Source organism: Solenopsis invicta, chromosome 12 (genome assembly GCF_016802725.1).
Source record: "Solenopsis invicta isolate M01_SB chromosome 12, UNIL_Sinv_3.0, whole genome shotgun sequence".
NCBI classification, from domain to species: domain Eukaryota; kingdom Metazoa; phylum Arthropoda; class Insecta; order Hymenoptera; family Formicidae; genus Solenopsis; species Solenopsis invicta.
The window spans coordinates 8,954,531-8,982,380 of record NC_052675.1 but is presented as its reverse complement, the minus strand read 5'-3'; the positions used below and the strand labels follow the sequence as shown (position 1 = coordinate 8,982,380).

General features: G+C 31.2%; 3 protein-coding genes across 5 annotated transcripts; 1 reads left to right on the top strand and 2 right to left on the bottom strand.

Moving 5' to 3' along the window:
• Window positions 1-884: 884 nt before the first annotated feature.
• Window positions 885-27,778, bottom strand: LOC105195465 (farnesyl pyrophosphate synthase). 3 transcript variants are annotated; one of them, XM_039455945.1, is made up of 7 exons: window positions 27,669-27,778; window positions 3,158-3,289; window positions 2,060-2,194; window positions 1,789-1,992; window positions 1,537-1,704; window positions 1,240-1,452; window positions 885-1,164 (listed from the first exon to the last, which is right to left on the bottom strand). In XM_039455945.1, exons 2-7 carry the CDS (start codon window positions 3,275-3,277, stop codon window positions 964-966), a joined length of 1,041 nt encoding a protein of 346 aa, XP_039311879.1. In that variant the 5' UTR covers window positions 3,278-3,289; window positions 27,669-27,778; the 3' UTR covers window positions 885-963. The 3 variants fall into 3 exon arrangements, with proteins under 3 accessions (XP_039311879.1, XP_039311880.1, XP_039311878.1); XM_039455946.1 differs by lacking the exons at window positions 3,158-3,289; window positions 27,669-27,778 and adding an exon at window positions 2,270-3,105; XM_039455944.1 differs by lacking the exons at window positions 3,158-3,289; window positions 27,669-27,778 and having other exon boundaries at window positions 2,060-3,106.
• Window positions 7,622-9,314, top strand: LOC105195466 (farnesyl pyrophosphate synthase-like). Its single transcript, XM_039455416.1, has 4 exons — window positions 7,622-8,105; window positions 8,190-8,402; window positions 8,478-8,616; window positions 9,124-9,314. The coding sequence occupies exons 1-4, from the start codon at window positions 7,905-7,907 to the stop codon at window positions 9,312-9,314; spliced, it is 744 nt and encodes a 247-aa protein (XP_039311350.1). The 5' UTR covers window positions 7,622-7,904.
• On the bottom strand, window positions 13,173-27,850 carry LOC105195468 (geranylgeranyl pyrophosphate synthase). The gene is made up of 9 exons (XM_039455947.1): window positions 27,713-27,850; window positions 16,998-17,276; window positions 16,710-16,864; window positions 15,711-15,852; window positions 15,295-15,412; window positions 14,827-14,960; window positions 14,641-14,746; window positions 13,657-14,512; window positions 13,173-13,441 (listed from the first exon to the last, which is right to left on the bottom strand). Exons 2-8 carry the CDS (start codon window positions 17,052-17,054, stop codon window positions 14,316-14,318), a joined length of 909 nt encoding a protein of 302 aa, XP_039311881.1. The 5' UTR covers window positions 17,055-17,276; window positions 27,713-27,850; the 3' UTR covers window positions 13,173-13,441; window positions 13,657-14,315.

Genomic DNA, 27,850 nt, shown 5'->3' with positions numbered 1-27,850 from the left:
TTTTCTTCAGTTCAATTCAATTGAACTTTTGAGATTATAAAATTTGGTGTAACAGATTAAATTTAAGATAAATGTGCAGCATATATTTATCAACGTTTTCAACATATAATCTAACATTTTCACATTTGTAATACAATATTAATATAACATTTAATCTTCTATTGTAATAATGTGATAATTAAAGAGTACCAAGTTGTACGTAACCTCAGCTTCTGGTATTTCTCAGACGAGCACAGTTGACAGGAGCGATTTCTTGAAACTGCGACGGATGAACGAAGTAATTACGGGTGATCTCGCACCGATTTGCAGTTTCGACCAGGCAAGTAACGGCGACAAGGATTAATCGTTATTTCGAACAAGGCACACATTATGGAATTTTTTGGAATAAATTCTGATTGGAATTATTCCGTTTTCCTTAAGAAAACACAATAAAAATTTAGGGAATAATTGAATATAATTCCGATCGGAATTCGTTTCGAACACTTTTATAATACGTACCCAGGTCCGCTGTATTCGCTCAGCGATGCTTCTCTGAACGGAAACCGAAGTAAAAAATGATATGCAATAACATTTTTATCATAATTACTCATTATCAGTGGAGTTATATTTTCTATATTTTCAATATTTTCAAAATGCAATTCTTTCAAAAGTTGCACATCTCCTAAATATAAATCATCTTCATAGTCGGCATACTCTACAGTAGAAGTACATGTATTCATAACTTTTTCTACCTCTTTCATGAGTTGATTTGATTGAGTAATAAGTGCCTCACTTTCTGGACATTCGACGTTACCTTGAATGGCCGCTAAAACCCAGCTACGATGGATATTGATTTAAAAAATTTTAAAGATAATTTATTTTCAAAGATTAAAAGAAAACACCAGTTAAAAGTTAACGTGCATAAGTATATTTAATATATAAAATATGGATACATTTTTCTCTTTCTTCAAATATATGATTATTTTATGATTTTCTGTGATAAAATGCTTTTAATAAATTCACAAAAAGCTCGTGTAGAATCCCACATGACATCTGCTGTACACGTTTATTTATTAAATTATATACTTTGTTTTCGTATAACGTGTAAATTTTTTGCAAATTTAAATCAGTGTACAGTTGTTTTACGCGTTTCACTTTCTCCGGATCCGAAAAACCGTAACATTCCTGTGTAAACAAAAAAAAAGAATTGATACAAGCGTGATGAAATAGTGCCTCTAATTAATGGTAAAATTCACTCACTTCTAAAATTTTACGCTGTTCCGGAGTAGCGCGTTGAAGAGCCTCGACAACAAACCATGTGCATTTTCCATCCTGAATATCAGTGCTGTCTTTGCCACTGACTTCTGAGTCTCCGAAGCAATCCAAGAAGTCATCCTGAATTTGAAACAAACGTCCTATTTCCAATGAAATTGATTCTGCTTGCATAAAACTTTCTCGGTCTTTTATTCCAGCCTACAACGAATAACAAACATTTCGAATTTTTTACCTATTTTGTAAAAACTATTTTTGATTAGGAGAAATCTAAATTTTTCTTACCAAATGCATTGCTATTGTTATTGGCAGAACGACAGAATAATAGGACGTCTTGTTTCTAACAATACAATTATATGTGTCCATTGTAAATAATTCCAAATTTGGCTTCTTGTTCACATTTGTGGATAGCTGCAGGTCTAATATCTGACCATCTACTGTTTTTGATGAAGTCTGATGAGTAAAAAGAAAGAAGCACAGATAAGTTAACATAACTCAAATCGGTATGTATAATCGGAAAAAGACATTTTCACTTACTTCCTCAAATGTTTCCATTAGATCCACGTAGCATTCTTTTCCTTTGCAATGTTTTTTAATTAAATAAAATATAGAATGCTTTAACTTTAGAGCATCTGTTATAGCTGCCAGCTCAATTTGGTCGCATCGGTACCAACATGGATTACCTCGCCGAAATAACGATTGATCTTGTAAATCATCAATCATGATGGCAGCAGCTTGTGTCTGTGTTTTTAAAGATTATTTAAAAACGTATCATAAAAAAAATAACTTACATTACAAAATTACTTACCAGTTCCATACACCATGCTACAATGCGTACTAACCGCATATTTTCCTTTGTGAATTTGTTTGTTACTAATTGGTAAGCGTATATTAAAATCAACGCTCTAAATTGCTTTCCGCCTAGAACGTTGTATTCTAATATCTGTAAGAGAAATGTTTTATGAAATGTGTACCTTCTGTAGCAGAAAACATCATATAACTTTGTAACGATACGCCCCTCCACCGTCCGTGCGCCACCGTTCCGTCCTCCGAACAACGAACGCCGAGTCGACCAGTCAACTCCAATACCCTCGACGAGCATTCTCGTCCTTATCACCGGCCGAGCATTCTCGACCAATCACGTCCGAGATCCTCGACGAGCATTCTCGTCATTCTCACCGGCCGAGCATTCTCGACCAAACACCGTCGTCCCCGAATACCTTTACTGTCGAACCGACGAATCTCGTAACCTAGTCATCGGCAGGGCACAAGCAACCTGTCGATCAAGCGCCCCACTTGCACGGGGCGTGCTCGGGCGAATCGCGGCGGCGACCGCGCCGGCAACAACCCGCACTTGTGCATACGCGCAAACCACCGCGTCATCCAATCCCGCCGCGCCCCGCGACTCCCCGACCGTACGGGCAAGCAGCCCGCATAACTCACTAGTCTAGCCGAAAACTTGTAAATAGATAGTTCTAGCATTAGATATAAACCGCGTAAAAAGACCGTTACAGGTACTCCGCCGCGTAACTGGTAATTCGAGTACCAGCCATATTGTTATCTCTATCAGTATCTCTTTGCGATCTCTATACTATTATCTCTATCATTGTCTCTTTGCGATCTCTATGTTATTAGCTCTATCATTATCTCTTTATTTTGATATCTCTCTATTTCGTTAGCTCTTTTATTTTCTTTCATGTTCATTCTGTCAACTCTTTTGCAATTGTTATTTTTAATAAATCATTCACTATCTTTTGCTACGTAAAACATTGGATATAGTCATTACGGACACCTGACCAACCGACGAGCCTTATCCGGTCCGATCCCGAAGTTCCCGCACCGCACCAAACCGACCGAAACCGCGTACCGTTACAACTTTCCAGCTTTGATAATTATATATACTTACTTTTTTCATTTTGTTGTTGATGACGGCATGCTCTGCATTTGTAAGCTCTCCAACAATATCTGGCCATACTGTCATCATCTGCTTCTTCTCGTTTTCCATCCATTTTGTCAGATTAGCCATTTTTGTAACAATCTAGATAGAATAGATTAAATTAGATATAGAATGCAAATCTTCATTGTTCCTAATTGAGGTAATAAAATTTTACATATGACAAAATTTGGCAAAGAAGAAGGTAATTTAATAAAGAATAAGAGAGGTGATATCTGTGAAAGAAATAATGAAAAAATAGTGAAAAAAAAAGATAGTTTTTTTTAGAAATAAGAAGCAAAATAAGAATGAATTTGCAAACAAGCTTGCATTAAGGTGAATGTCCCAATTAATGAACAAGTAAGGTCATGAAAGTTATAGATTTAAATAATTAAAACGTGGATTTTAATTAAAATTTTTATTATTGTAAGATAGCTCGATCATTTTATCAACTAAAAATCATTGCTAATAATTTTGTAATGCTACATATATTCATTAAATAACAAATTTATTGCTACGTATAAATGTATATATTAGTGACCGTTTGATTTTGTTTTATCCCAATCAGTAACCTGTGTTTTTCCCGATTAGTAACTGCAATGCTCCTACTCGTAACAATTTGTAAAAAGAAGAAAATCTCTTACATTCTATGACTGTTTCATAATTAATACCCCCTGTTATCACAGATTGCTTTTTTCTTCAAATACATTTTTTAATAATAATTCCTCACCTTCACCTGGCAATCAAGCTTCGACTTCTTGTTTTAATCATTGATTGTGAGGTCCATTCCACCAAATATCAGACTTTATTAATTGCTCTGTGATTTTACCCCTTGATACTAGAACAGCAGAATTATCTTTGGATCCTACATGTTTCCGTTGAGAAGGTGAAGAATTATTATATATCTCGCTGATTTTGTTTGCAACAAACACTTGCCGTGGAGGATGAACCTATCCATGCGAGTACTATTTTAGAATCTGACCAGTAGAATCTGTGTTCTATCTTGAAACTTGAGCTGTTTAGTATGCGACTGATCAGATTTACCAATAGGACGGCTCCACATAACTCCAATCTTGGCAAAAACAAGGTTTTCATTGGCGCTACCCGTGATTTTAAACAGATCAATGTAACGCTCATATTTCCCTGTTTATCCTTTTCGGGTATGTAGACGCATGCACCATATACTTTTTCGTGCGCGTCACAAAAACCATGTAATTGTATTAATGACTCGTTTTTTTCTGAAACTATTAATCTAGGTAATTGTAACTCATTCAGTAAACTTAGCTAAGATCTTATTTGACACCAACATTTGTTTAAATGCATGAGTATTGACTCATCTCAGCCTGAGCTCCATAATTCTTGCATAAAGATCTTTGTAGCTGTCACTACGGGTCCTACTAGACCTAACGGGTCAAAAAGTTTGCACATTTGTGACAGCACTGCTCGCTTTGTTACACGTCAATCGTGATCTCCTTGTACTATTTTATAATGGAACGTATCATGATGCGGGTTCCACAATACACCTAGTAGTTTTGATTCTTTTTCTTTACCAATATCTACGCTATCTCTATTAATATCTACGCTCTCTTTTATTAACTGATTATTTTTGTGCGACATAGGACTATTAGTTTTCCATTTGTGTAATCTAAAGCCTCCCTTTGCTAACAGCTTCGTTAAATCCTGTTTTAATTCTATAACTTCTTCCTTAGTGTTACCTCCTGTTAGTAAGTCGTCTATGTAAAAATAATGGCAAATAACTTTGGCAGCTTTCGAATAATTATCTTTTTCAAGTTTTGCTAATTGAATTAAACATCTAACTGCTAGGGATGAAGTTGGTTTTGTACCGTATGTTACCGTATTTAGTTCGAATTCATATTTTGTCTTTTGGATTCTCCCATCAAACAATGCTATGTAGTGGTCTTTGCTCATCGCTTATTAGTATCTGCTTGTACATTTTCTTTATGTCTGCACGTAACACATACCTGAAGCATCTGAATTGAATTATTAAAAAGAATAAATCCGACTGTAATACAGGACCCTTATACATCGCTTCATTTAGCGACCGCCCTTAAAGAGGATTGACTAGACACATTAAAAACTACCCTAGTCTTGGTTGTTGGACTAGTCTCTTTTATCACTGCGTGATGTGGAAGGAAAATCCTAAGCTTGTCCTCTTTCCTTGCTTCTATTTATCTCATATGTCTTAACTGCTGATATTTTTTCATAAAGGCAACGTATTCTATTTTAAATGCGAGTTGTTTGAGAAACCTTCGCTCTAGCAATACAACACTTAATGCTATCTCTCTTGAATTATCTATATATAATTATCTATATTATCATAAAGGTATCGGAAGTAAGGTAAGGTAAGGTAAGGTAAGATAAGGTTGTATATTATAATTATCTATGTAATAAAGATAATACTTCTTTCTTAATTGGTAATTTAACAATCTGTTTGACGATTATAATTCGCTTTGAATAATTCCTCGCAATACCCTTCTTCGGAGGTAGACTTCTTGTTTGTCATTTTCGAAACCTTCTATTTCCCAGAATTTCTGAACCATTTGAGTTAAATTCTCCATTGTGCTTAAGTTGCAGCTAGTTTGTAATTTTTTGTTTGAATTATCTACGCCAATCGAACCTGACATTACTCAACGTAGTAAAGTTTTTTGCACCGTTGGCTTGTTTTTTTTTTCCAATTTATTCTGACGCAAAGTAATTCTCAAAACTTCCCTGCTACTATTAACATATGTCGATTTTACTTGAGAGATCGAACTGTGTGAATCGGCCAATTTAATGTTTTTAGGAATATCCCAGCCTGCTACGTCTAACTCGGAGTGCGAGTAAATTTTGTGTAATGTTGGGCAATATTATACATGATATATCCATACCAAACGTACCAAAACGAGAAGTTACGTATAAATCTATACCGATTTCAAGGCATACGATACACGTTGACTTATACCCTTTATTTCAATTTGATCATTTTTAGTTTTCAGCTCTAATTTCTTTGGATTTCGTTGGATTGAGACCCGTTATCTAACAAGGCCTTCCCCTTTATTTTTCTTCTATTTTCCTTCATTATCTCTAACTATGGCTATAAATAATAGTACCTAAGTAGTCTTTGCTATTTTTATCAATTGAGCATGCGTGCACATTGTATTATCTTTTTTATTAGCTTTCTCTTCCTATTAAGCATTCTATTTAATCGTTTCCTCATTGTCGTTTTTTGTAGAGTAACGATCGTCGTGTAACAGTGTGCTGTGCTCTTTTTTGTGCACTTTCTACAAGTACTAGCAATACAATCTCTTACCGTATGTTTACTTCAAACGATTCAAACATAGTAACTTGACTTTATTTAAACGATCTGCTACTGAAAGTTCTTTAAATTCTTTACATTGGTAAATCTGATGGTCTCCTTTGCAATAAACATCTAACGCCCGTTATCGCCGCGTAAACCGTTGTCATCTTCCCGGAAGTTTGACGAGGTTTGCTATTAAATTCTATGGCTAAACTCCTTCTCGCTACTGCTTCTAAAGTCTCACACCTTTTCGTTAAGAATTCTACAAATTTTTTGAACAGAAAACTTGTGACAGTTTTGTAATTACTCTTCACCTCCGTTTTCTGTTATTGAATTGACAGAAAGTAAGTTTGAACTAATCTTAGGAACATATAAAACTACCTTTAATTTGTATTTGTCAAATTCGATACTTTCTATTCCACTAGCTTGCATAGTCTCTTCAGATTTTGTTACATTAATTACAGTTTTAGTCTTTTCAAGCTTTTAAAAATATTCTTTTTTATTTTTCATATGTGATGAGCTATAAATTTACAACTCTATAATGCAACGTTGTTTGCAAATTCATTCTTATTTTGCTACTTATTTCTTCTAAAGCTACCTTTTTCTTTCTTCAAGATTATTTTTCTTACAGATATTATCTCTCTTCTTTGTTAAATTATTTTCTTCTTTGCAAAATTTTGTCATATGTCCAATGTTATTACCTCAATTAGTAACAATGAAAATTTGCATTCTATATCCAATTTAATCTATTCTATCTAGATTGTTACGAAAATGGCTAATCTGACGAAATGGATGAAAAAAGAGAAGAGGCAGATGATGGCAATATGGCCAGAAATTGTTGGAGATCTTACAAATGCAACTCAAAATACCGTCATCAACAACCAAATAAAAAAAGTAAGTATAATTATCAGAGTTAGAAAGTTATATGATGTTTTTTGCTATAGAGAAGGTACACATTTCATAAAACATTTCTCTTATAGATATTAGAATACAACGTTCTAAGCGGAAAGCAATTTAGAGTGTTGATATACGCTTACCAATTAGTAACAAACAAATTCACAAAGGAAAACATGCGGTTAGTACGCATTGTAGCATGGTGTATGGAAATGGTAAGTAATTTTGTAATGTACGTTCTTTTTTGATACGTTTTTAAACAATCTTTAAAAACGCAGATACAAGCTGCTGCCATCATGGTTGATGATTTACAAGACCAATCGTCATTTCGGCGAGGTAAACCATGTTGGTACTGATGCAACCAAAATGAACTAGCAGCAATAACAGATGCTCTAAAGTTGCAGCATTGTATATTTTATTTAATTAAAAAAAATTTTTAATGAAAAGAATGTTACGTAGATCTGTTAGAAACATTCGAGGAAATAAATGAAGATATTTCAGATTATACATACCAATTATATTTAAATTATGTTAACTTATCTGTTCTTTCTTTTTATTTGTCAGATTACATTAAAAACAATAGATGGCCAGATATTAGACCTGCAGCTGCCCACCAATGAGGAGAAGCCAAATTTGGAATTATTTACAATGGATACATATAATTGTATTGTTAGAAACAAGACGTCCTATTATTCTGTCGCTTTGCCAATAACAATAGCAATGCATTTGGTAAGAAAAATTTAGATTTCTCCTAATCAAAAATAGTTTTTACAAAATAGGTAAAAAATTCGAAATGTTTGTTATTCGTTGTAGGCTGGAATAAAAGACCGAGAAAGTTTTATGCAAGCAGAATCAATTTCATTAGAAATAGGACATTTGTTTCAAGTTCAGGATGACTTCTTGGATTGCTTCGGAGACTCAGAAGTTAGTGGCAAAGACAGCACTGATATTCAGGATGGAAAATGCACATGGTTTATTGTCGTGGCTCTTCAACGCGCTGCTCCGGAACAGCGTAAAATTTTAGAAGTGAGTGAATTTTACCAATAATTAGAGGTACTATTTCATTGTATGCTTGTATTAATTCTTTTTTTGTTTATGCAGGCATGTTACGGCTTTTCGGATCCGGAGAAAGTAAAACGCGTAAAACAACTGTACACTGATTTAAATTTGCAAAAAAATTACATGTTGTACAAAAACAAAGTATATTATTCATTAAATAAACGTGTACAGCAGATGTCATGTGGGATTCCACCTTTTCTTGAATTTATTAAAAACATTTTATCACAGAAAATCATAAAATAATCATGTATATTGAAGAAAAAGAAAAATGTTTTCATATTTTATGTATTCTTATTTTATATATTTATATTTTATATATTAATACTTATACACGTTAATCTTTAAATGATGTTTTTTTTAATCTTTAAATGTTAATTATTTTAAAAAATTTTTTAAATCAATGTCCATCGTAGCTGGGTTTAGCAACCCTTTAAGATAACGTCGAATGTCTAGAAAGTGAGAATTTATTACTAAACCAAGTCAACTCATAAAAAAAGGTAAAATAAGTTATAAATACATGTACTTTTACTGTAGAATATGCTGACTATGAAGATAATTTATATTTGGAAGATGTGCAAATTTTGGAAGAATATGCATTTTGAAAATATTGAGAATATAGAAAATATAACTCCACTGACAATGAGTGGTTATGATGAAAATGCTGTTGCATATTTTGCTGGATTTGTAGCACGACGAAGTTTGACGAAAACTAAATGTGAAAATTGTCGTAACGACATGATGAAAATTTCCACGGATGATGCGACAGCAAATGAAAAGTATATTGAATATTATGAATATTCAGATGATGATGATGATGAAGATGCTCTAACAGTGACAAAATTAGTGAGACCAACTACTATCTGCACAAATATTATATAGCGAAAACACAGCTAAACACGTTTAATCATACGTGACAAAATCATTGGGCACCCAATTACGTTCTTGAAAACATTGTAGCTTCATGTGTTCAAGCAACAAATAAAATCACGCTGGATGGTTGGATAGTAGTCACAAGTGTTATAATCATTGAATGCAAGCTTTAAAATATTTGATTACTGTAAAAACATATTCTTGCACTAGATACAACAAAATTGTGCAGAGAAAATAAAAAATAATACATTCAAGAGAAAAATGAAAAACATTTTAAACAAATAAAATAGAATAGTGTATAATAAGATAAACTCCAAAAAGAACACAAAAATAAAATATTTTCAGCTTCAAATCATAATTTTTCATAATAACTAGAGTGTAACAAATACAATATAAAGATACTGATTTTACAAACACAAATCTATTAATTAATATATTTTATTGTGCAATGAACAAAATGTTTCATAACATTTCACTACGCGTAGCGCAGAATGCATTTTACAACAATTTGCTGCGCATAGCGCAAAATGCATTTTACAACAATTTACTGCGCAGTTCCAAAAAATCGCTCCTGTCAACTGTGCCTGTCTGAGAAATATCAGAGGCCGAGATTTTGTACAACTTGGTATTCTTTAATTACCACGTTATTATGATACAAGATTAAATGTTATATTAATATTATATTACAAATGTGAAAACAGGCTCAGTTTTCTGAAATCAGTCGTACTGTTTACTTGCTGCTATTTTCAGCTGTTATTTGTTCAATAACTTATTTATATTATGACGTTTGAAAATCTTTATCAGTCAACGACACAGACCGCATATGTCCATGCAATCACATGGCATTTTTGCATTTGGACATGCTAAACTTTTGCATCTGCGTTACAGTTATTCAATCTCTGTGAACTAACATTTTATTTGTAAAATTGTACTGAAGATGATCCAAACCGCGGATACAATCATCATTACTGTAGTGCTTCCCGCGGAGTCTATCCTTCAGTGGTCCAAAGAGATGGAAGTTAGAAGGGAAAGTTATTGATACAGCAAGAACTTGGCTCAGACACAGACCAGTAGAATGGTACCATGGCTGTATGCAGGCTCTCACATTAAGGTGGCGTAAGGCCATCAAATAGAATTGAACGAAGATTAGTTGAAAAATAGGATTTTATAGTCAAAGAATTGGGAAACAATATGGTGTAAATCCTGAATAAAATCATCCTGCTCTGAGAAAAAAATGTTGCATTACTTATTGAGCGTTGCGTTAATGAAATTGTATATTTGTTGTGTTTAATAAACTTTGTTTTTTAAAATTGTCTCAATTGTTTTCCACATATTTTTATCTTTAAGTACAATGATTAAATTTATAGAAATTATTTGTCAGCGAAGAATGTAATTAACATTATCTTTTAGATACAAAACTTTATAAAATATAATTAACAAAAAGCAACACAAAAAATTAATTACAAACAGATTGAAGTAGCGAGAAATGTATCAAAGAAAACCCGTGATAGTTTGTTAGAAATTAGTTTTGCATTAATAAAATATTACTCTTTTAAAAATAAATTCTTCAATTTTTTTTAATTAACATAAATAAATATTCTGATTGTCATAAAAAATTTGATTACTGTCACTTCATGACGACTTTGATCAACACATCTTGCTTATTATTCTCTGTGTAAATCTCAAGAAACAGCCTGCATATTATGTACGTTCAATTCTCTATGAACATTGTATCTTTAAACGAAAGCTCTTTCCATTGGGTAACATTCCTTTTACAGGAACAACATCAAAGTTGTCTGAATTTGATAAACTGGTCTAGAATGACTCAAATTACAGTTGTTTTATTCCATATGAGGACCGAGAACAATGGTGTACAGAGTTACAGTGAATTTATCTCCTGATTCTGCATGCTAAACTCAATGTTCTACCATAGTTCTGTGTGTACAATAAAATGTTATATTAACAAGAAATTTTTTTAAATGAAATTTCATAAAAAAACTGATATAAAGAATAATAAGAAATATGTACATTAGAAAAAAATATTCAAATAAATATAAGTTTTCTACTGAAAAGCGAAGAATTTGCTTCACCTGTTTTGTCTACATGAGTAGTAGTATCGCTTTCTAGAGAATAATGCTGCACTGATTCCTCAGCATCATAATGTACAGGCAAAGTATCATCCGCATTTAAATTTTAAAAATATGACAAGGATATATGTGTTTGATAATGTCAAATGTTTGATAAATACCGGATGTTAACACGTTGATCTTTCTTCAGTTTTTCAATTCAATTAAACTTTTAAGATTCTAAAATTTGATGTAATAGATTAAATTTAAGATAAATGATGCAACATATACTTATCTACATTTTTAACATATAATCTAACATTTTTACATTTAAAATTAACAAAAGATGAAACGCTCTGATGACGTAAATCACAAGGAGAGAAAAGATACCTTAAGACACAGGATATTCGTGTGTAAATTACAGTATATTGACAGTAAATTATTGCTTGTATAAGAGAGAGAGAGAGAGAGAGAGAGAGAGAGAGAGAGAGAGAGAAGCCACTAAAGTTCCGTTTTAGCAAGAACTGCAGAGAAAAAAAATGGTCCATGCGGGGAAAGTTGACTTTTTAGAATAATAAATTAAACGAAATATTTGAGTGAGCTTTTACTGATGAAGCAGTAACTCTTATAAAAAATAGTTAACAATTTGATGGTCAAACAATCAAAATAGCAATTATACATATATGTATATTGCATCTCGCTTATTTATTTACGCATATTACAACATAAATGCAAGTTGTATAGATAGTTAGCAAATTTGTCAATGGAATAAACCATCTAACACATACAGATGATCTTGTGCATCTCCTGAAAAAATATGGAAGCCGTTACAATTTACAATAAAAAAAAAAAATAAATGATAATATGAAAATAGGAAGTCTTGAAAAAATATAACTTACATAAAATAATTGATGTAACAGCACCATTGAGATTATTTTATGAATTATTCTGTCCATGTATACATATATCGCCCTTTTACTTTTTTAATGTTCAAACTTATACTTATTATATGATGAAGGTATCTGAAATCAGAAAGGAATTAGACAATTATAAACTCTTTTATGTAACATTTTTTCCAAAATCTATTCTCTTTAAGATATTTTTAAGTCTCAGTGCTAATATTAAAAGCCATAACTTTTAAGCCTCATAATTTGAAAGTCAATCACAAACTTTATTATAGCATTTTAGGAAGTCAAAATATGCAATAATAAATGAGAATTTTTGAGTCTCATATTATGAGATCCACGCTTTTACGGTTTCACAATCACCAAATCTAATATTTATAATTAAGCAAATCATCACATCTCGTATTTTTCTATTAATACGACTTTACTCTGTCACTGCATGCAAAATTTATTATAAAATATTGTTTATTTTATAATAAACAAGGTTTAAAGACTTATTTCAATAAATCTTGACAACATCCAATTTCAAAAAGAATTTTTTTCAACAACTGCACGTATGATCTAATAATAAATTTTCTACTAAATATGTTTCACTCCAAGAGTAATAATTAAAATTATGATGGTACTAATCACGTGCGTTTATTAATGTAGCAGAACCTTGTTACATATTAGGAACCTTTCCCATAATAGGCGACTTTACCCTACAATCATTTTATCTTGAATGATTTCTGTGCTTTAGTCTCAGCCACGCTCTCAAGAATCTTCTCTTCTTTCTTCAACTGCTTCTCCACTCTCTTTTTTGATTGTTGCAAAAATTTTGAGTTAGTTTTAATTATATTGTAATTGGTTCTTCATTAATACACTTAGTAAAACTTCTCAAGGATTCTATACCTTCAGCTAATTTCTTCTCTGTGTTGGTCAAAAAGAGAGATATTGGACTTCCTTTCCCGGACTTATCCGTCGTCGTTGTCGGCATCATTCTTCTCATTCTTACTGCTACTTTTCCCAATGCCATATTAGTAGCATCCTCTTTTAACGGTTCAAGTTTTGTGAGCAATTGCTTTTTACGTCTTGCGATACTTAACATAGATTTCACATAGAACCGAAGAGGAACCTAAAAGCGGACACGCTTCGTATTTAGGTGAAACCTTATTTCGGAGCGCCTCTATGTTTAAAAAAAAAATGGACCTTTTATTCATGTATATAACTATACATAAATTCTTCATTTGAATATGCTTATAAATATTCATAATAATTTATATACATATAGTGATGTGACATCTTATAGCTTATATATTTTAAATTTATATAATTATAATACTTAAATTAATATTTTAGAAGATGATCGGTCATTTTAAGCAAACAAATATTTATACTTACGTGTGTTATTTATTCAATTTCCGAGATAGTTTTAATTTGATATTGCCATCAATGAGCTCTCAGACTTCAACCAGTGTTGGACTTTTGTTTATGAAATTGAACACAAAGTCAAGTGTATGTACAAAAAGATTGAATATCTTTTTACTCTTCCTCTTGAAATAATCTGTAGATGAAAGGGGAGTAAGATGACAACCTTAAAATTTTTGCTAATTTCTGTGATAATGTAAAAATAACAATCTATTTTTTTTTATATTTACTAAAACTCTGTTTATCATCAATAAAAATTAGAAGTTGTTAAATAAACTAGAATTTTTAAAAATTTAAATATTTTAGAACATGCTAATTGTTATCTTGCTCCTTATGCGGGTAAGAATACTTTTAATGCTGTGTAAAGTAGAAAAACAATCAAATAAAATTAAAAATGTACTTTTCTATTAAATCAAAAACATTTATTTATTATAATGTGTCTTATACTATTTTAATATTACAATATTACAGTTAAAGAAAAACATAAATAGAACAAAAAAGTGATATACATATTGCGATTACAAGTGCATTATACATGTATAGTCAGAATGCTGTTAAGACCAAAAAACTAATGCACAAATGCATTACCTTAACACCAAAAAATAACGTAAGTGCTTTCAAAATTTTTTATTTTACGGTATAATACTTTCACAATAATTCAAACCCATCAGAAAACGTGGATTTCCCCCTAAACGTTCAATTTCCAATCTTATTTTCTTATTCAATTCCTCAAGTGCATCTTTCGTGTACTTAATGGAACCGGAACTTTCTAATAAATTGAAGCAGTAACGTTTCATTCTCACATCGGTTGTCCGTTGCTTTAGAATATCTTTATACGTTACATTAAGGAAAATACATTTATAAAAATTATAGAAATTATAAACATTTGTTATCAATTAATTTCTTCTATATTAATTACATTATTTTATATTAAACGTAATGTTTAATAAAGGATACTTAATATTTGTTTGTCGTCGGGATTTTTTGTAAGTGCATGAATAACAGGAAAGCTAAATTTTCCTTCGGATATATCAGAGCAATAATTATGATCATTGTCAGTTTCCTATAATAACAATAAATTTAGTCACAGTACAAATTCATTTAATTAAATACATTTAATTAAATTAAACAAATATTGCTTACTTGACATAAGTTGCAATAATCATCAAATATCTGATAGAACAATTCAATCATATTTATTAACGATGAAAGGTCTTCTTCATACGAGGAAAATAGTTTCATCAGTCTATATGTCAATTTAAGAAACCAACCGTTTTCTGCAAAATTAATTAATGTTTGAATATTTTATAAAGAAGAAAAGAATATTATGGCTATTGTCGACAATTATATGGCTACCCTTATTATTTCCGTTATTAGGTGACGTATTTTAACAATTGCTTATGAAGTTATTCGTTTAGTAACTCGCCGTTTTCCAGCGATGATAATATGTGCGTAATAAGTATAAGTAATCTAAAATAAATTGTTTAATCGTACGTAATTTACTGAATAACTTAATTGCGAATTCTTCGGCTTTTGCTTCGAGCCATCTTCAGTGTAACATTAACTTTAGATGGTGTATGCTAGTAATATGTAAAAAAAATAAATATTTACTTCTTGCTATCATTTTGTATTCTTCTTCGGTTGGGCAGATAAAATTTTCCTTACTATACATATCCATTCCTTGACCTCTATAAAATTCTTGCAATCCTTCAATTGTTATTTTAATTGCCTGTTAAATAATTAAAAAAACTAGATAACTTAGTTTAATTTACGTTTTACTTATCTATAGATAATACATCATACTGGTTCGATTTTGGTTTGAATACATTGAATAATATTGATTGTAATAAATGTAGTTATTTATAAGAGATATATAAAATTTATATGTGTGCTTAAACGGATTCTTAAATCATCCTTTTACCGATTAAATACACCAATTTTACAATAATTTTTAGGATGTATTATTTTTACAAATTTGGAAATCCTTTACTTTTTTTTTTTTACAAGTATATAATGCAATTATTTACCTCGGGATGTAAGCTACCCATTTTTTCCAAAGCATTAAGCTGTGCATAGTTTGCAGCATTTATTGTATTACTAACTCCATAAATAGAATGGGCCACGGGAAAATCTTTTCGAAAAATGGCTTTATCTTGAATATCATCCAATCTGAAAGAAATGCAAAGGTTTTATAATTTTATAAAAATATGTTCAAATAAATTTTTTTTAAATAATCTTTTTAATTATAAGGTTAATTAAACTTTTCTAGTATTGTATTTGTTTACGTTTAAAGTAAATACAAAAGAAAGAAAAATAGAATTAAATAGAAAGATAGAAAATAAGCAGATTGTAAAAGTGTTATATGTATAAAATATATTTGTTTACCAAAACTTTTTCGTGCAATGTTTTTCGTCGAGTTCATAATTCTTAATTGATATATTTTTTGATAAAAAAATTGCATGTAAAAGGTTTAGTAAACAAAAATTAATTTTGAAAAAAGGTATAGTACTACATGAGGTCATCGATTAAAATATTGGAAATAACTTTTTGTGCAATATTTTTTTTTCTATAAATATAGCCAAAATCATTCTTTGATTTTTTTATTCTGTTTATTTAAAAAAACCTAATAATGTAATAGGCAATTTCTGCAATCACTCGTGTTCTCTCACGTACAATTCGGTAAAAAATTTTTTATATATAATTATATATAGTTATACATATTTATATACTAAATAGGTATTATATGTATTAAATAGGTCCATATATATTGTATATATTTAATATATAATTTTATATTATTATTGGTATATCAATATATATAGACATATTTGATATAAATTATTTATAACTGTATATAATTATATATGGAAAAATTTTTTACTGGGAAAATTATGTAGGAAATCATTTATAATTATCAAACAACAAAATTCGCAGAATAATTGAATATGTTATGGAGCACTGCACAATACAGGACACACACACACACACAAAAGTTGGTAAATTTATAATAAATCTTTGTTACTTACAGGAGACATACGTTCAATAAAATATTTAGTATATCTTCAATTTGTTGAAGGTTCTCCGGTGATATTTTAAACCAGTAGTTGAAAGTCCAGATACAATTTTTGCACAAATCATTAAACTCACATTGAAAAATGTATTTGACCGGCTCCAAAAGTTTCTACAAAAAAAAGACATTATTTTTTGCTCTATTATCAAAGCAATAAAGAAACAAGAAGTTATATGTGAAAAGTTGTTACAGAATTAAATTTCATTATTAAAAGAAAAAAAAAACAAAATTGTATAGGACTGACTTTATCCTCCTCCGTGTTGCCACTCAGCGAATAATATGTAATCTTTTTGTCAGTCATATTGTACAAAAAATTATTATATTCTTATTATCATCAAAGAAGCAATGGCAAGAGTTTTAAACGCTCTGGTGGATATGTAGTAGATAATCGTTATGTAGTTCCGTATTGTCCTATTTTATCGATTATTTTTAATTCCCATATAAATGTTGAAGTAGTTTCAAATATCAAATCTTTATAAGTATATTTACAAAAGATACGGTGCCGCTGCTATAACAATTGAATCTGAAACAGACAATGTAATTACTGATCATGATAAAATACGTAATTTTATTGAAACTCTACTTATGTTGGAGCTGATTTAGCCTCGATGATTATCCAAAGTCATCAAATTATTAGAAAATGTGTGCCGGATCGCATTTTTTATATCATGGTCTCATGGAACGATGGAAAAAGACGAAGGTTTCGGATCATCAATTTTGATTGAAAAGCTCAAACTGCACAATTACAAACTCAGCATATTTTTAAAATTCATCTTTGAACATTTAAAGATGTTACATCCTAATATAAATCCTGAACATATGTATGTTTACATCGTTCCATGAGACCATCACATGAAAAACGCGATCCGACACACATTTTGTAATAATCTGATGGCTTTTGGATAATTATCAAGGCGAACATTTCAAGGCGAACATTGTGTTTGTTAAAATGGCATTGTAGAAACCTATTGAAATATGTTGTTTTTGAGATTAAAAAAGTTTTTGCTATTATTTTCGATTAATGATGTGTAACAGTAAAAATTATCTAGTTGCATAAGAATTAGCGAATCTATCCAGTCATAGATTTAAAAATTATGCTTAAAATAAACGAAAATGATGAAAACAAGTACAAACATGATATTTTTTAAGTTGATGATGCTTAATGATGGACTCTCTTCCCGTGGAAAATAAAAAATTTATGGGACGCAGCTATAAAATAATCTTTATAAGCAAAAGTAACCATGGAAAATAGCTAAAAAAAGTGAAAAAAGCGGTTTTTGAGATGTTTAATGGTGTTCTCATGGAACACACAAACACAAAATTCTGAAAAAATCAAAAAGGTAATTTGCATGAAAATGCAACTATGATTAAAATATAGAGGTAGCAAGTCTTGTGAGAGCCAAAATATTACAATTTGAAACTTTTTTTGGCTTATAAAGTTAGAATTTTCTGTCAAAATGGAAAACAAAAATTTGTTATTATGTGTCCAAATAATATCTAATACCAGTTAAAATGTCAAATCAGTTCATTAAAAACGCGCAGAGAAAAAAATTATTTACCAAAAAAGATTTTTTTTAAGTTATAGATGATAGGAAGGAGCTCGGGACTTGAAAATTTAGGGAACTTATTGGTTTTGTTTTTAATGACAAAAAGATGAGCCAAATTTTAGACAAATCCATTGAGGGGGGATTTCGACCCTCCTTATTCAGCTAGAGTCTTTGTAAATTTTACAAAGTGATAAAAATTTTACTGTAAAACATTTTATAACCTGCTTGATCATTTTTACTATGTAGTTCATAAATTTTCTTTCGTATGTTTCAAAAATTCGTATCGTTACAAATAATATTTGCTAGAGTGCCAAATCGTCCCAAAAGCTTATCACCATATATTGTAAAATTTTTAGTGAATTTTGCGGTAAATATTCACGAAAAATTTTCTCCGTGTGTAGTATTAACTTTTTAACGTTTTAATTAAAGTAGTTCATGTTTATATGCATTTTTATCAATTTTTTATTTTATTTTACTAGTTTCAGCGTATTAAATGTGAGCGCGTTGTCATTCAAGGCATATGTGTGTAACGTTGGTTAACGGGCTTATAAGAGCCGCGAAATTCATGTCGCACTTGTGTTAAATAATGTGTGGATTTAAATTACACATTTTATCAGAAATAGTGATAAAAATGATGAACTTATATTATTTGGACGTAGAAAAAGTTAACAGTAAATGCAAATGTACTACACGGCTAGTTAAAAGTAAAAATAATTGTGGTGGTCACTAATATGTACCGAAAAACATACGTGTCAAAATAGTGACCCACTAGATCAAATGGCTTGAAATAATGCGGTTTTTTTATTTACTCCAGGAAATAATCTTAAATTATGTTATTGTTAAATTTTAGTTTATTTAAATATTAGCTTGTTTTGCTTGTCTTTAACGTTAAAAAAATCCACACAGTAAATGATTTCACAATCTCCATTGAAAAATAATTGACACATTTAAGATGTACTATATTTTCGTTATGATACTGTTACGTCCGGTTCTCGTGACTATGACATAATTATTATAATGGCCGCTGTCACCAATCATTACTTAAATGGGAATTATGCCCATTAGATTAACAACAATTATTATCTAGCAATAGAGAAAAATTAGCGAGGATTCATTGGTTGAGAATTTTTAGAAGAGTATAGATTTATCAGGCTTTAATTTAGAAAATAGGATGATTGACTGGGTAAAAGGCATATGCGTGGAATAATGATTTAAATGAAAAGTTTGTGATTTTTTTTTAATAAATATACAGTATAGTTTTATTTAAATGTATAATGGATATAAAGTACATTTAGCATGCTTTAGCTTCCCTTTTCCGTTTCTTTTTTGTCTTATTTTCCTAGTGCTTGATACGTATTATCCCTGAGGGGGTTATTGATAATTTAAGCTTTACAGAAATATTGTATCGAATTTTTGGTTTCGGAGAAGTTGCCGACAATGGTTTTCGCACATACACTTGCATCGGAATGGGCCTCGTCAGGATCCGCGCAGGGACGAAAGTGTCTTTAGGATTGGCGGGTTTCCTTTGTTTGGGGGAAGGATCCCGTCTCAGTCGTCGATCCGGATGAACGGTGGTTGCGCGTTCGACCGGTGGTGAGTGGCGTGGGGTTTTAGGGAATACGGTCGATGGATCGAATTCGCCGGCCGCATGTAGTTCCTTTTTTAATCCTTTTAAAAAGACCTTACGGCCAGCCCGTTTTCCGCGCTTCCTTCTCTCCTTGCCCATGTAGTCTTAAACACATGCCATTTTTATTTAACGAAAAGTCAAATGGACAAGTCGTAAAAATAAAGTTATATAAACAAAATATAAATAAGTACATAAAATAAAATACAATTATCAAAATTGTTTAATTTCAGAGAATATGTGCACATGCTAAAAATAAGAAAAGGAATTAGATATTGCTGATGATCTATCCGATAACGATAATTAAATAAAATGTCTCCAGAAAGTTTACGAAAATATATTAAAAAATTAAAAGTTTAATTATATAAAAAGAATAAAATTATTAAATGTGTTCGTAGAAAGGAACGAAGACAAAAAAAAAGATTGAATCTTTACAAATCTTACAATTAGTAATAAATCTACGGAAGCAAGAATATATTTCGGAAGCATCAACCATGATCACGATACAATTGATCACAACCACTCAAAGCCTAAAGTATTTAGTAAAAAAATTTTATATCAAATTAGCAACGTGGTGTTACTTAGGAATCGTTGAATATTCTTATGATATATGAAAAGCAAAAAAAACATAATTTTAGGGCAATTGTTAAAACTCTCAACACAGAATTACCGTGACTAAAACCATAAGTTACCTAGTTGTGTTAACAAAAGAATCTCAGGAAGTGTCAAATTCTGATTTTAATGAAACTTTATATATATGTAGATTAAATAGATACAAAGTATCGGTAGCTGTCCAAAATTTATGTAACACTTATTGTAACTTATATGTAAACAAAGTTTCATTAAAATAAGAATTAGACTCTTTGCAAAATTACTTTGAGAGTAATGTAGTACATTTCCCATACAGCACAGAACATTGCAGCAACATTGCGGCAATGTTGCAAATTGCACTGCAATATTGTGGAGATATTATAGAAACATTGCAATGTTGAATGTTGAACTGTGAATGCTTTTTCAATATTGAATCTATGTTGATTTTTCAACGTTAATTGTGCAATTATATTTATTACTATTTACGGACAATAATAGACAATGATGAAAGCTTACTAAAAAGTATTCAGCATGGAAAAAAAAGGAAGAAAGTGCCCTGCATTTAAGAGCATTTGCGCTTACCTTGAATGTTTATATTCCGAAAGCATACGCGCATGTACATACAATTTAAAGAACATTTAAAAATAATTTACCATTATCCTCAACAATACGTGCGTGGCACAGAGTCATACCAACGGGCTTGACTCAAGAGGCTTTAGAAGCTTTAAAAACAAAAAGTAAAGCGACAAATGGGAAACAATTGTATGCTTGTCTCTGATGGATGAGGTATATACATATACGAGAGCAATTAGATTTGGTTCCAAAGAAAAACCGTTATATTGGTCATAGATTTTGGAGCAGTTATTCCTGAACCAGAAAATTTACCTATGGCAAAGAAAGCTTTAGTTTATTTATTAAATGGCATAAATAAAAAAATGGAAGATTTCAATCGCTTATTTTTTAACCAACGGCTTGACAGCATTGGATAAAGCAACCATTACCAAACGTGTTCTTCAATTTATAACACAATCAGATGTACATGTTATTGCATTTACATTTGATGAACATCCAGCAAATGTAACTTTGTGTAAAAAATTGTCAAGCAATAGTTCTACTGATTCTATTGATGAAATTTCAACTGAATTTCAATATCCCTTAGAAAATCATAAAGTACATATTTTTTTAGGTGCTGCTCATATGATAAAACTAATACAAAATGGTTCAAGTATTAAAAAGGTGCTGCATGATGGAAATGGTAATGAAATTAAGTGGGAATACATATAAAAATTAGTACATTTACAAAAAAAAGGTTATTTTTATTTAGCTAATAAATTAACCAAAAAAATTTTGAGTTTCAACAAAACGAGATGAAAGTTAAATTCGCTGTATAAACGTTTAGTAATAGTATCGCTATTGCATTAGAGCAACTTTTATATGACGGGCATAAAGATTTTTTAGAATGTACTTCAACCATTGCTTTTATAAAATTTGTTAACGATACTTTCGATTACTTAAATTGTAGAACTTTATATACACATGGATGCAACAGAACATGCCAGATACAGCACAAGACGATTTTTCAATTCTTTTCTAATAATAATTCTATCACATATTTATCTGACTAAATAAATACCAAAAATATTTTACAGGAAACATGAAAAAATGACAGAGATGATAAAAAGTATTCAAAACTTGAGCAATGATGGATGATTTAAGAAATCAGTTAAATGGTTTAAAATTTTTAGATATCTGTGCGTTACATCTGCACGTTTCGGAACATTTTAGTGCTGCCCGTTGATAGCCACATAAACGTGTGTAGCAGTTCGTCTTGCATCTACAACTTCTTTTGGTGAATTTTAAATTATTCAACTGATTTTTTAAATCCTCCATTTCATTACTCAAATTTTGTATACCTTTTATCACCTCTGTCATTTTTTTATCATTCCTGTAAAAAAATTTTGGTATTTATTTAGTTTAGGACGGACATAAGACATTATACTAGGATGAAAATTTCAGGACTTCTCGAGGAATGTTAACCACGAGTTGATGCACGTTAAATACGTAAGTGGGTCTCTTCGCGTTCTCATCCGTGATTAGTTTCACGTCACATTCACATACTCGCCCTCAGTTCTCTTCTTACAATATCTGATCGTTCAAATTATTTCTGACTTGATTCGTGCTAGACGACATTGCGTAGCTTAATGAATGTACGTGTTGCGGTATACGGCACATTTGGGATAAAATAGAAGGACGATTAAGGCGTCGCGAAGAACAGCCGCAAAATTTAGAAGAATTAGGAGAAATTTTAATGAAAATTTGGCACAACATTCCGCAAGATCGTATTGCAAGATGTATAAATATGCGAGAACGCTTGCAAGCAGTAATTCATCAGAGAAGAGGAAATACACACTATTGAACACTCATGCGCGCGCGCGCATACACACACACACACACAGCAGAGAGGGTTTGGAGTCATTAAATACCGCAAAAGTGGCGAACTGTGGGGTCCTTATCTATGCTGTGATACACACACACACACACACACACACACACACACACACGCACGCACGCACGCACACACGCACGCACGCACGCACGCACGCGCGCGCGCACACACACACACACACACACACACACACACACACACGATGTGCAAATATCCGACCGGCAACCTCCACGTGGTGCATATTGGGTAATGCTAATGTCGGCGGTAGACGTCATTTTTCAGAAAAAGATACTGTAAAAAATGTGTTTCTTCCAAGTCTTGTAACTCGGTCAAAAAAAATCGTAGAAAAAATTTTTTATTGAGCTACAGGCTGTTAAAAATACGTAATTTCAAGGAAAAAATAGTGTATCTTTTTTGGGGCATAGTACTAAGAAATTGAAAAAATTTTTGAAAACCATTAATAACATGTTAAAGCTGAAACTTCGAGCTTTAAAATGGTTTTTTGATTTTTTGTCTACAATGATTTTTCACGGAGTACGGATATCATTTGTAAAAAATGCAGGTTTAGCTTCAAAGTTGCGTAACTCGGCCAAAAAAAATCGTAGAGAAATTTTTAAAAAAGCATTTTGTAGGCAAAATGTTGTAGTTTATGAAGCCTTATTTGAATTATTCGAAAAAAATTTGTTGGTTGAGCTGCAAAGTGTCAAAAATACGAAATTTTAAGGAACAAAATAGGGTGTGCTTTTTTACTGCATAAGACAAAGAAGTTAAAAGAATTTTGAAAATCTGCTAATAAAGCGTTAAAGTTGGATCTTCAAGCTTCAAAATGCTTTTTTTATTTTTTATCTACGATGATTTTTCACCGAGTTACAGTCATTTGAAAATAGCCTAATTTTTGGTGTCTGGAAAGTGTTCCCTATTTTTTTTTGAGTAGTGTATTTTGATTTTGTTTCCTTACGTAGATTAACTTTTTAATCCATTTTTCTTTTTCTCTTTTTGTATATTCATATTTAACGTTCATTTTATGTTCATATTTATATTTTATATTAAAATTAAAGAAATATGCAAACGTTGTATTTGTGAGGCTCTTTAATTACTTTGTTTAAAATACATTCATGGGCATTTAAATGTATAAATTAAATTTACGTGTTAATCCCTTTAAACGAAGCGGTTGACTAAAGATCGGATGCCTAGCAACCAAACAACAGGACAGAACTGCAATGCCTTGCATATATTAATAGATTATTAGGCCCGCGGCCTTTTACATCTTACATATTAATGATTACAACTGTGTTAGCTTACAGTCGTGCTATAGTTTATGCAGACCATTAGGAATCCATGGGTGCGTTCCGAGTCACGCATGAAGCGCGTAGACTGCATGAAAAATCGTTCTAATTTAACCAATGTGCGCATTGAAAACGCTTTGATAGCGCTGAAGATAAGATATAAGATAAGGCGTCGTTGCGCAGATATTATACATGGTAGAAAAGCTGCGCAACAACACTGTAAGCTTATTCTGTAACTTCATAACGACAATATCACCAGCTAGGAATATCGTTCCGCAGCTTTTCTGCCTAATATCTGCGTAACGACGCTAACGATACCGAATTGTCGCTAAGGAGATTAAGGGTTGGTTTATAATAGCCGTTGCCGTAAGAAATTGACCAATCACAGTTAATTTATAAAAGAATAATCGACTATGATTAACCAATTTCTTACGGTTATGGCTATTATAAACCAACCTTTAAGGGTTGGTTTATAATAGCCGTAGCCGTTAACTTAAGCCGGTGTCGTAAAAGTTGGAAGATAGGATACCTGTACTACCGTTTATAATGGCTGGCAATAATCTATTGTTTTTGGCCGTAACCGAAAAGTTGACTCAACTTTATCTTTTCGACCTACGGTCTACGGAAAGGAAGTCAAATTCGTAAGGTGGCAGTATATGAACGCGAAAATACTAGTAAAGTTTAATTATTTTGTTTTTCCACACACTGCAATTTTAAATAAATTCATATTTTCTGTGCAATTTAAATTTGTGTGCAATTAAAATTTTTATGGTAGGTGTTATCGCAATCATACTGGCTATTATAAATTGCCCCTTTACAGATTACGGTATCGGCTTTATGGCTACGGCCACCGGATTAAGGTAAGGACAATTATAAACCAACCTTAAGGTTGGTTTATGCAGGCAATAACTGCTAATTTATACCGGAATCAGTAAGAAATTGACCAATCATAGTTGATTATTCTTCTATAAATCGATTGGCTAATTTCTTAACGGTTCCGGCATAAGTTAGCGATTATTGCCTGCATAAACCAACCTTTAGAAAATAGGCCTAAAACGCATGGACTGTTTCTTTTTCGACTTGAGATATTCTGTGTGTTTCATGCGTTGATGCAGTCTATGCGTTTGTTGCGTGATTCGGAACGCGCTTATTGCACCGATTACATACCAAACGAACCATGTTAGAGTCGACAAGCTCGGACACAATAAATCAATTATTTGAATTTTCCGTTTTCATTGAAAAGAAAAATAAAATAATTATCTTATTTTTAAACAAAGAAGAGATGGAGAGATCAACAAGAGATAAAATTATGTGTTTAGATTTAGAGCGACATTTCAAAATTATCACCGCAAATTTATTGAGTTTACAAGAGCAAGAGTCCAATTAAGGAACAAAGTGACACACAAATACAAAAATAAATAATTAAATAAATAAATATATTAATAAAATCCACGTTGTCAATCAATAAAAATAAAATTAAAAATAAATATAGTTATAAATGTTAATTGAATAAGAATAAAAAATAATCGGAAAGCCATGGTCTCCATTATTCCTTGATCTTTCTCTTGTTATAACAGCTTGTCGAACAATTTTTTACCATTTGACTTCCATTCATTCTCGCCAAAAAATGAGGAATAGTTGAGATCATGGCTTTCCGATCATTTTTTTAATTTTTATGGACTTCAATTAACATCCACCTAATATATTTATTTCTATTTTTATTTTTATTGATTGACAACATGGATTTTATTAATATACTAGCAAAATAAGCGCGTGCTACGCGCGCAATACACAGCTTTTAATATTATAAATTACAAATTTACTCGATACACACATAATTCTTGAAAACTATTAAAACGCAATTTCCACAATGACAATAGCTCACGAAGTAAACACAGCGTGAGAACCAATCAGCATTACGGAAAAGCGTTAACAATAAACTTCGAGAGATGCGACTATCGATTTAACATGGATTTTTTCAGATAGGAGATTTATTTATTTAATTATTTATTTTTGTATTTGCGTGTCACACTTTGTTCCTTGGACTCTTGCTCTTGTAAACTGCGAATTCGCGCTGATAATTCAAATGTCACTCTAAATCTAAACATGTCTTACACAATCCTAAATTCTGGTTAACAATTGTATTTTAATTATTACTGATGTATTTTAGTTATTGCTGATAAAGGCTCAGTGTAGCCGAAACGCGTACAGAGTTATGGTTTTATATTAATTGTTTTACGCTACTTTTTATTTATTTTGTTTAAAATTACGCTGAGTTTCTTGAGACAAATTATCTATTGTTTTAATCTTACCATTTAATTTGTGCTCGTTTCATGGCCTTTTGTTATTTATTTTTATATTGTTGATTACTCATATGAGCTTGTGCTTTAATTGTCACATTATTTCAAATTGATCTGTTACGTATATCATTTTTAATGTGAAAGTTCATATTTTGATTATCTAATAGTTGTATTTATTTTGTCAATTAATGCAGCTTTTAGACAAGTCTCATATGGCCAGATAAGGAAGTTCTTTTGTTATTGGAATTGCATAAAGAAAGAAAAGATTTCTCTACTGTATTGAAACGAAATAATAAAATCTGAAATTGCTGCTGAAATGAGAAAAGCAAATTCTTCGTGATAGCTAGCTAGGCCAACAATGTGAGTCAAAAATGTCTCGCTCGATTGCGAGCTATCACATTCGTCATTTTTATTTAATAATATCACTAAAATAATCGTTGATACTATTAATCGTTTCTTGACGTTTTGTTCGGCGTCCATTTTCAGCTCACTGCAGTCCATTCAACGCACAGAAAACTGTTCCGATTTCTGTGAGCGCTTCAGCTTCATGCGCGCATTTGTGAAACGAAACAATTTCGAAGCGTTGCGCACGAGTATTGCAGTCTATACGTTTCATGTGTGACTCGGAACGCACCCCATATTTATATAATCTAAAGTTTATACTATAAGCCCACCCGTGATCTCACAAATAATCTTCAAGTTGGTAAGTCGCCTATGGTGGGCGCCTTACCGATTATTAGCTTGATCGACCTGAAAAATTCTGAAGGAATGAATTTATTCATTTTAACTTTTAAATAGTTGACACTTCGCTTGAAATAATCATATTGTAATCCCGATCACTAATCGGAACAAACGTTAGGTTACTAATTAGGACAAAACAAAATCGAACAATCATTAACATTATACATTTATACGTAGCGATATATCTGTTATTTAATAAATATGTATAGCATTACAAAATTATTAGCGATAATTTTCTGTTGAGAAAATGACCGAGCTTTTCTACAATAATAAGAATTTCAATTAAAAGCCAAGCTTTATTCACTTAAATCCCATCCATTACTTTCATGTATCTTACTCGACCATTTAATTGGGACTATGAAAAATATAAATTTACCTACCCCGAATTCTTAGAAAACACTCTAATGCTCAACTGAATACGTACTGATGATGCCGGTTTTCCCGCTATGGCTTTTATAGATAGAAAAGACGCATAATAGGGCTGTGTTCCGTTTTTACTAGCAGTACTGAAAATTTATAGTTCACGTCACATATACTATACATTTTCAGTACTGGCAGTTAA

Coding starts and splice junctions, on each gene's coding strand:
- LOC105195465 (XM_039455944.1), bottom strand. CDS start 2,353: ATGCTCGTCGAGGGTATTGGAGTTGACTGGTCGACTCGGCGTTCGTTG. Junction 1,993..2,059: donor TAGCATGGTGTATGGAACTG/GTAAGTAATTTT, acceptor TTAAAAACACAG/ACACAAGCTGCTGCCATCAT. Junction 1,453..1,536: donor TAACAATAGCAATGCATTTG/GTAAGAAAAATT, acceptor TATTCGTTGTAG/GCTGGAATAAAAGACCGAGA.
- LOC105195466 (XM_039455416.1), top strand. CDS start 7,905: ATGTTAACTTATCTGTTCTTTCTTTTTATTTGTCAGATTACATTAAAA. Junction 8,106..8,189: donor TAACAATAGCAATGCATTTG/GTAAGAAAAATT, acceptor TATTCGTTGTAG/GCTGGAATAAAAGACCGAGA. Junction 8,617..9,123: donor ACGTGTACAGCAGATGTCAT/GTGGGATTCCAC, acceptor CTGGATTTGTAG/CACGACGAAGTTTGACGAAA.
- LOC105195468 (XM_039455947.1), bottom strand. CDS start 17,054: ATGACTGACAAAAAGATTACATATTATTCGCTGAGTGGCAACACGGAG. Junction 14,961..15,294: donor ATACAAAATGATAGCAAGAA/GTAAATATTTAT, acceptor TTAATTTTGCAG/AAAACGGTTGGTTTCTTAAA. Junction 14,747..14,826: donor ATTATTGCAACTTATGTCAA/GTAAGCAATATT, acceptor TTGTTATTATAG/GAAACTGACAATGATCATAA.